General features: G+C 35.7%; 2 protein-coding genes across 2 annotated transcripts in view; one reads left to right on the top strand and one right to left on the bottom strand.

The window, feature by feature from the left end:
* LOC311097415 (exportin-6-like) overlaps positions 1-9,798 on the bottom strand; it is a gene marked incomplete at its 5' end in the record, with an annotated part of 42,331 nt that extends 32,533 nt beyond the window's left edge. Inside the window, 2 exons of the mRNA XM_084137056.1 lie at positions 9,569-9,625; positions 9,795-9,798. Coding sequence (XP_083993182.1) covers positions 9,569-9,625; positions 9,795-9,798 — 61 coding nt within the window. The remainder of the gene's footprint in view (positions 1-9,568; positions 9,626-9,794) is intronic.
* LOC311092333 (butyrophilin subfamily 1 member A1-like) overlaps positions 1-10,476 on the top strand; it is a 147,684-nt gene that overhangs the window by 103,032 nt on the left and 34,176 nt on the right. The window lies entirely within an intron of this gene.

Raw genomic sequence — 10,476 nt, forward strand, 5'->3', positions numbered from 1 at the left:
GAACCAAATTTTATGGCATTACCAAATTCAGAAAAATTAAATCATATTTTGGGTGAGAACTCCAGCTCAATCACAACAGCAGCAAAATATGTGACAGCCTGCCACAAACTACGAGAGTCAGCCAGTGGACACAACTAAAGTCAGAATCATTCCTATCTTGTCTGAATGTTGGTACAGATGTACAAAGGTGTTTTTTTTTTGTTTTTTTTTTCTTGTTTATATAAATGTATTCATACATTTGTTTACTGATTGATTTATTGAATTTATTGATTATTTGTGTATGTAATAGGGGTGGGCGATATGACCTAAAATTAATATCACGGTATTTTTCATCTTTTGAACGGTGACGGTATAATATCACGGTATAACTTCTTTTTTTTCACCAATAAAGAAATTTTCATTGATTTACTCCTTGATATTTATTCCTTTATAAGCAGTTATATATTACTGTATTCTAAATATAATTAGCCTATGTTTTATCCACAACTTTAAATGCTTTAATTTAGGCTATTTTGTAACAGCGCCACAGTTTAGCGCACCACGTAGAACACTCGGGAACCGCACCTGTGGCTGGCTGCACTGCTGCTTCGCGCTCAGTAAGGAATATAGGTAGTAATCTCTATGTGTCTGTCTGTCCGTTTGCATTTTGATTATTTCGAGAACCGTTCATCCAATCGACTTCACAAGGGAGTGCAGTGTCGCATTTGGTGCAATATAGACAGACACGCGAGACGCGACACGTTCAGAATTAATAGTAAACTACAGAACAGCGCGAGCGGGAAGCGGCGCACCTCACGCGAGCAGGGCGGCTATATTCTCCGAGAACGGACACTGCACTAGTGATATAAAACGCACACAGTCTGTTAATTAAGCAATACTTTTAAGGTAGTCTAATATTTTTCTGACTAACAAATTACTGACACAGTAAAGGGTAGATTTAAATAAAGAAAAACGAAATTTAAATAAAGAAAAACGAAATTTAAATAAAGAAAAAAACGAAATTTAAATACAGAAAAAATGAAATTTAAATAAAGAAAAACGAAATTTAAATAAAGAAAAACGAAATTTAAATAGGCCTAAAGAAAAACTAAATTTAAATAAAGAAAAAACGAAATTTAAATAAAGAAAAACGAAATTTAAATAAAGAAAAAAACGAAATTTAAATACAGAAAAAATGAAATTTAAATAAAGAAAAACGGAATTTAAATAAAGAAAAACGAAATTTAAATAAAGAAAAAACAAAATTTAAATAAAGAAAAACGAAATTTAAATAAAGAAAAAACGAAATTAAGTTTGCCTAAATTAAAAACGAGATTAATTTAGATTGATAATAACGGGTAAAAAGTCTAATACATTTTGTTTATTCTATTTTCCACAATGTCAAAGCAACAGCAGCAATACAAGCTCAGGCATGCACTTCGGTTCATACAAACTCCGCTGTTCTGCGCTCTAGCCAGAGAACACTCTTGTTGCAGGAACACTCAGGCGTCGGTTCTATTTCTAGCATGCACGCGTTTTCCGCGTGGCTCGAGCCGCGCCTGAGACGCGTGTCTCACGCAGGCAGTGTGCAAACTCCAACCTTTTAACATGGGAGCCGAAATAAAAACAGACACCCAACGCAGCTGAGACTCTCACGCCAGCAGCCAGTGTGTCGCCGGCCTTATTCAAGCGCGAATGAGAACCGTTTCGCGGGGGATCCCAGGTGTCAATAAAACAAAAACAAAAACGTTTTTTTCGTTGTTGTTTTATAAATGCTCTGACAATTGTTTAATAAATGTTCAATCAAAATGCAAAACATCGCGTCTTTTTTTTATTTTTATTTTTATTTTTTTTAGTCGACTAAATCGTTGTGCAGGACAGGACTTTGGTCGACTAAGCATTTCTTTGGTTGACTACAGCCCTAATGTAAATGCAGCCGTTCAAGGAACATAATTGATTTATTACGGTATTGACGGTATTAGAAAATCCATGTCGTGGCGCAATGTCACACCGGTGATGACTATGACACCGGTGTACCGCCCACCCCTAGTATGTAATGTCCATTTATGTAATGGCCAATGCTTTGGCAATACTGTACAAGTCATGCCAATAAAGCTCATTTGAATTAGAGAGACAGAGAGAGAATTTTTTTTTTTTTTGAATTTTGACAATCCTTTTATTACAAAAAATCATAACAATAAAAAACATTCACAAAAACAAATCACATCTTTTTCAATCTAATTAAAAAAATCTTACATCAACACTTCTGAGATGACCAGTTCATTATCAACTAAGGACACAGCACATTATCACAGCACCACTCAATTTCAAAAATATTCAATGTACTCATTAGTTTATAAAAATTAAACTCAATTACAAGTCGTGATTTTACCATTTTTTTAAAAGCTGTTACAAGTTCTTGTTCTCCTTTCTGTTCAATTTTGTTTCTCCTAGTTATATAAATGGATAATTTTGCAATACCAACAATAAAATTAAGCAATTGACATTTGTATTTTTTCTTAATGGTATACATACAACCAAGAATAAAATCCTGCTTCGTAAAACATACCTCAAAAGATTCAAAAAGAAGCTCTAGAAGACTAAACAAAAACAAAAGTCTGTTACAAAACATAAAACAATGAAACACAGTCTCCCTTTCACTGCAAAAAGGACAATCCTCACTTACATTTGGGTTCAACATTGCCACAAAAGAGTTAACTGCTATAGCCCCATGGAGTATCCTCCATTGAAGATCACCAACTCTTTTAGGTAACGGAGGTTTGTACAAAATCCTCCACACTGGTTTTGTTTTTTCAGTGATCTCTAAAATGTCTCTCCAAACAGTATCACTTCTATTTAACCATTTAATATTCGTCACTTTCACAATACTTCTGTACAATGCTTTCCCTTTAACTTCAAAGAAATCAATTTGCACATCAATTTCCTTCTTCAACAAGGGATTAATATCATTAAATGAAGAAAGATCAGGTACAATACTTATATCTGGGAAGAAATCTTCACAATCTGGAAATATACATTTCTTATTGTACTCATCAAGTAAAATTCTTTCTTGTACATTCAAAGCCCCCTGCAGTTTATCTAAAAACCGTTTAATGTATCGTGCAGATTTTACCTTTAAAAAGGCTGAAACTGCTTCTACATCATTAAAATCAGGACCTGCATTATTTATAATGTGTTTCAACTGTAGAGATCCACTTCTATACAGCAAATCTTTAAAGCCACACCGCGGACTTTGTGACCTAAAGAGTTGACGCATAGTCGCATACGAGTTATTTTAAATGATTCCTCAGGCCAATATACAGCGTTTGACACTATTAATGCTCCGAGCGGGGCTGCCCTCTTGAAATACCGCCTATGTAAGTTTGGAGAAGACGGACCGTCGTTGGCCAGGTCATGTGACCTGGAGAACATATCGCTTTACGGCCATCACGTGACCATAAGCTGTGTCTGAAATCGCTCCCTATCCACTATATAGTGCACTATTTAGGGTGTCGGCCATTTTGTAGTGGTGTCCGAATTCTGAGTGAACGACATCATTCCCTACATTCGTTCACTACTTTTACCCACAATCCTCTCTGAATTTGAGTGTACATCCGATGTACACTTGAGCTGTGTCTGAAACCGCTCACTCGTTCACTCATTCACTAATCCCTGCATAGTGAATGGCAGTTGAGTGCACTACATCAGCAAAGAGTGAACGAAAATGAGTGAGCGAATTCGGACGCTGACATAATTATCACGCGCCAGAGAGCTCGGACAATTTCGTCATAAACATTACCTACCCATCTTTAATATTTCCTTTTTTGGCTGTATGAATTGTATGTAACAATTGTATGTATGTATTTTTCACGTTTATTGCGTTATTTGATAAAAAAAAAAGATAATAAAAACACATCATATTTATTTACTTTTTACATTTATATGTGAAAATAAAAGAGATCAAAACACTACACAGCACATTTGTTTATTCAAATATAGATATAACGGTATATATATAAATAAATAACCAGGCGTCTGGTCTTATAAATGATTGTTTTCTATCTCGCGTGCGCCGTTGCCATGGTGACATTTTTGTTTATTTTTCATTCGCGCTCTATCGCCTTATCGTGTTGGATTGTGGGAAATAGTGTCTCAGCAAGTGTACATCGGATGTACACTCAAATTCAGAGAGGATTGTGGGTAAAAGTAGTGAACGAATGTAGGGAATGATGTCGTTCACTCAGAATTCGGACACCACTACAAAATGGCCGACACCCTAAATAGTGCACTATATAGTGGATAGGGAGCGATTTCAGACACAGCTTAGCTGAGACACTATTTCCCACAATCCAACACGATAAGGCGATAGAGCGCGAATGAAAAATAAACAAAAATGTCACCATGGCAACGGCGCACGCGAGATAGAAAACAATCATTTATAAGACCAGATGCCTGGTTATTTATTTATATATATACCGTTATATCTATATTTGAATAAACAAATGTGCTGTGTAGTGTTTTGATCTCTTTTATTTTCACATATAAATGTAAAAAAGTAAATAAATATGATAAGTGTTTTTATTATCTTTTTTTTTTATCAAATAACGCAATAAACGTGAAAAATACATACATACAATTGTTACATACAATTCATACAGCCAAAAAAGGAAATATTAAAGATGGGTAGGTAATGTTTATGACGAAATTGTCCGAGCTCTCTGGCGCGTGATAATTATGTCAGCGTCCGAATTCGCTCACTCATTTTCGTTCACTCTTTGCTGATGTAGTGCACTCAACTGCCATTCACTATGCAGGGATTAGTGAATGAGTGAACGAGTGAGCGGTTTCAGACACAGCTATGGGCTCTGATATACTCATGGAGCAGACTTTTGCGACAGTGCTGCGGCGCTTGTGGCCTCTAGGGGCGCTAGACGTGAAAGTTACAGGTCTAGCGCCCCTAGCGCCCGCAAAAGTTCCGCGGTGTGGCTTTAAGACCTGGTATTTCGTCACCAGATACATCAAGACGTGCTCCACACACAATGGGCTCTTCAAGTAACCAGTACAGGGACATTAATGGTTCCATCCATTGAGGCTTAAACAGACTCCATATTTTAAAGAGGCTTCGATAAAAAGCAGGAACTCCTCTAAAATCTAATTTTTTAGAGTCCATTAAAAACAACACATTGTCCAGGCCAAGTCCACTTATTCTGCGTAGAATGCATTGAGCCACTGGTCTCCATACCAGTCTTTCAGATCCTAGAATTAACTTCTGCAAGAACTGAAGACGATAAGCAGCACATCTACTTGACAAATGCACTAGACCTTGGCCTCCATCTTCTTTAGCCAGAAACAAAACGCTTCGAGGGATCCAATGCAAATTGTCCCAAAAAAAGTTCACTGTTTCTGTTTGAATGTTTGCTAAGAGACCAACCGGAGGGTCGACGCATGCAAGTCTATGCCACAGGGAAGAAGCCGCAAGATTGTTGATAATAAGTGTCCGTCCTTTAAAAGACAACTGAGGAAGCAGCCATTTCCATTTTTTCAAACGTCCAGTTACTTTATCTGCCATTCCTTCCCAGTTCTTCTGCATGAAGGCTTCATTGCCTAAGAAAACACCAAGATACTTTAGCCCATCTTTTTTCCATAATAAGCCTCCTGGTAGAATGGGATTTCCTCCTTCCCATTTTCCAATCAATAAAGCATCACTTTTCCCCCAATTAACAATTGCTGATGAAATATCCTTAAAATCATTAACAATCTGTCGTAACATTTCAACATCATCATCATCATTTATAAAAGCAATTACATCATCAGCATATGCAGATAAATGGAAAGCATTATTACACTGTGGCAATGTTAAACCCTTTAACTTATTTCGTAACATGGACAACAGTGGTTCTATAGCCAGCACATATAATAGCCCAGACATGGCACAACCTTGTCGAACCCCTCTCTGTACATTAAAAGGAGCACACAAACTACCATTAATTTTAATCACACTCTCAATGTCACAATACATTGTTTTAATCATATCAATAAAACGTGAATTAAAACCAAAAGCTTGTAAAGTATGCCACAAATAAAGGTGTTCAACCCGATCAAATGCCTTCTCTTGGTCTAGAGAAATAAGGCCAATGTTTACACCAAACAACTTTGAAACTTCTAAAACATCTCTGATTAAAGTTATATTATCAAAAATCGATCTATTTGGTATACAATATGTTTGATCGTAGTGTATCACCTTCCCTATTATTTTACTCAATCTTGTAGCTAATGTCTTAGACAGGATTTTATACTCTGAACACAGGAGAGAAACAGGCCTCCAATTTTTTATATTCTGAAGATCACCTTTTTTGGGCAATAAAGTGATAACTGCCCTTCTGCAACTAAGGGGAAGAAACCCATTAGTAAGGCTTTCATCAAACACCACTAAGAGATCTTCTCTTAAAACGGGCCAGAAAGTTTTATAAAATTCAATGGGTAACCCATCAATCCCGGGAGATTTCCCATTCTCCATGCCCATCATTGCTGTATACAGTTCTTGTTCTGTCAGAGGTAGTTGCAAACTTTCATTACTCTCTTCATCAAGTTTTGGCAGACCTTCAAAAAAACTACTAATAGTCATCTTTTCATTTATCAGATCAGCTGTATATCATTTTTTATAAAACTGTACAGCAACTTCTCTTATCTCAGAAGTTTTAGTTAATTCCTGTCCTGTATCAGAGACCAAGGAATGAATTATTCTGCTTTGACTATTTTTTTTTCTCCATACTGAAGAAAAATTTAGAAGGTGCATCCATTTGTGTGATATTCTGGAAACGTGAGCGAACCAGCGCTCCTTGTGCCTTAATGTCCAACAGGTTTGCCAATAAAGTTTTCTTTGATGTCAGAGCTTCAATGTGTTCTTTTTTGCCTGTAGATGCAGACAAACTGTACAAATCAACTATCTCAGTCTCTAGAGTCTTCAATGATCGAGTTATTTCTTTTGTAACATTAAGAGTGTATTGCCCTAAAACAGACAATTAATCGGCATAATCGCCAAAGCCCTAACACAGACAATTAATCGTCAAAGCCCTAAAACTGACAATTAATCGGCATAACCGCAATTATTTTTTAGACAATTAATCGTCAGCCAAATTTCATAATCGTGACAGGCCTAATTAAGAGTGTATTGCTGGCAAAAGTTTTTGATTTGTATTTTCCCGCAATCCCACCACTGTTGTAGAGAGCTATATAAATACTTAAATATAAATACTTTTGTTGTTTAAAAACATCCCCCAAAAAAGTAAAAGAATCTTTAAAGTGGTTGTCATCAAGTAAAGATGTATTAAAATGCCAATAGGCACTGCTTGACTTCACACAACTTACTAATACAGAACAAAGAACTGCACTGTGATCTGAAAATCCTACAGGATTAATTTGACAAGATTTGAAAATATTGAACTGGTGCTTAAAGCTGTAAAACCGATCAAGACGTGCCAAAGACAATGAATTATCTTTACAATGAACCCATGTACATTGCCTTAATTTTTTATGCATTTTTCTCCAAATATCACAGAGATCAAAAGTTTGAACGAGTTGTTTAATAACTCTTTGAGATGCAACATGCGGTTCTAAATGATTTCGGTCTACTTTATCATTCTCGGTACAATTAAAATCTCCCCCTAAAACTAAGAAATCATCTGTATTTAGGTTTTTCAAAGTAGTGTTGACTAAATTTAAGAACAAAACTCTTTCCACTCCACTATTAGGAGCATAGATATTTTAAAAAAAACATAATTTTTTCAAATTTAACAATAACTTTTAAAAAGCGACCTTTTTCAATTTCAACAGATTCAAAAGATACTGGAGTCATATTTTTAGAAAATAAAACTGCAACACCTCCACTTACAGAGGATTTGTGACTAAGAAAAAGTTGACCTCCTCACTCTCTTTTCCAGTCCACCTCATTTCTTTGATCACTATGCGTTTCTTGAATAAACATGACATCAACAGACTTCTGATTAATATATTCATATAACATCATCCTTTTACAAACATCTCTAGCTCCATTTAAATTGAGAGTTCCAATTTTTAGCTGACTCATAGTTTTATTTAAGTTCAACAAGAAACTCAGATGGGAAAAGACAGAGATTATGGTAAAAAAAACCAAGTTTAGGGATTTAAACCATGGCATTCTTATCATCTCTAGGATTTTGTTTTTTTAACTTGTTTACAAATTTCCGTAAACGATACACTTCAAGATCTACGAAAGCCCCTTCTTTTATCAAATATCTGGTGTCCTTCACAAATTGTGCACTATTAGGAAAATAATCCTCAATTTGCACGCCTTTTAACCCTTTCGTTTCCTTAAGAAAAACACGAATGTCTTCAGCTTTGTACAAAACATTTACTGCTTCATTTTGAGAACAAGCAGAAAACTCTGAACAAACAGAAACGCAAGAATCAGAATCATCATCGTCAGACTCAGAAGCTATGACTTCATCTTCAGCAGCATCAGTTATTTTGATTTGCTTACTGGTTTTATCGTTTCGACTCTTTCTTCTTTTAATTGGTGTTTTGAAAATTGATTCAACTTCCATATCCAATCCACAGTCATTCAATCTCAGATCTTCCTTTACAATTTCTCTGTCTTGTTCTACAAGCACAGAAGATAATGTACTCAACCCCAGCGCGTTCTCTGCTGCCACAGACTCCGCCACAACACCTCCATCATCAACAGTAGAGCACGGCGCCCGCGCCTCCGTGCTGTTCACAGCCTCGAGCGGCTCGATCGGTGTATTCGCGGGATTCACCGCTGCACTAGTTTCGGACGCGCTAGATTCATCAACAGCGCTCCCCGTTTTACCTGCATTAATCTGCTCTGTGTTCGTGTTCATTTTATCAGGGCAATTACGACTAAGATGTCCGATTTTAGAACAACCAAAAACATTTCATCGTTGTATCAGATGATGCGAAAACAGCATAATCAAAGCCTTCTATTTTAAATTTAAAAACCAGGTCAAGTTCATCCTCGCCATTCTTCAGAATCATAAACACCTGTCTCCTAAAAGAAACAAGATGTTTCACTAAAGGCGATTTACATCCAAGCGGAATTTTTTTTGATAGGATAAACTATCTTTCCATATCGTGACAATTCCTGCAAGATCATCTCATCTTTCACAAACGGAGGGACGTTTGAAATCATTATTTTCTTGGCGGGAGTGCTCAGAGGAAACACCGGCGTGAGTGAACCTTTGATTACAACACCATTTTGCACTATTTCGTTCGCCTTCTCAATAGTGCTAAAGAAAAGCACAAACGCATTATTCATTCGCGAAGCGGACACAATGTTTTCATGACCCACAACGTCTCCTACAGCCAAACAAACATCTTCCACGTTAGCGTTTGAATCAATTTTTACTCCATGACGCCGAGTTAAATTTTCAAAAGCCATTGTGTTTGGAGTCGCCATGCTTCCCAGCAAAAGTGCTGGAAGCAGACTATCCTCACAAAAACAATAAACAAAACAAAAACAAAACAACAACAAAAAAATACAAACAAAACACTTACAAGAAAAAAGGAAAAAGTTTGGAAAAAGCACTCTTACCAGCCACAGACTCACATCCACACTCACCACGCTCCGCCCACTCACTCCCAGCATGCACTCGAGAGAGAGAGAGAGAGAGAGAGAGAGAGAGAGAGAGAGAGAGAGAGAGAGAGAGAGAGAGATGGGGGGAAGGGCAGAAGAGAAAGATGAGATAAGGCATTTCAATCTGAACTTTTAATGCAACCATGCAATGCATCAAACAGTCTAATCGCATATAATCGATTACCCATGCTTGCATATTGTATTTTAGGATAATTACACAAACATATCCAGGTCATATTTCAAGATATTAAGCCTATTAGTTTTTTTTTTTACCAGTAAGGTGTGTTTATTTGCACTGTGATATTATCATCATGCTAATTCCCCTTAAAATTTAAAACTAAAAGACTGGCATTATTGTACTAATGAAAAAAATCCTCCAAAGGAAACTATTTTTTTTTATTATTAAAATTAGAATAAAAATAAATGCAGTACAAATAAATGCTACTATGCAGTTCACATGGTACGATTTAAATATATCATTATAATGATAAATTCTTCTTTAAAAAAAAGAAAATAGAGTGATGATAATTAGGGGGTGAATACAACTAATTTACAAAAAGCTAAAAATCCTAAAGGCTAAATAAATTTATTTTCTTTTTTTCCCTTCTGATTTTGTGGCTAAATACACTACCGCTTAAAATTTTGTGGTCAGAAGATGAAAATAAATAAAATACATTTAAAATAAATTAATACTTTTTTAATTTAATAAGGACACATTAAATTAAAAGTGACAGGAATGACATTCATAATGTTCAATTCATAAAGATTTCTATTTCAAATAAATGCTTTTGAACCCTCTATAAATATTAAATATGAAATAAATATATTACACAACTGTTTTCAACATTTATAAAAAAATAATTGTT

Source organism: Abramis brama (genome assembly GCF_963993115.1).
Source record: "Abramis brama genome assembly, chromosome: 1".
Lineage (NCBI taxonomy): Eukaryota > Metazoa > Chordata > Actinopteri > Cypriniformes > Leuciscidae > Abramis > Abramis brama.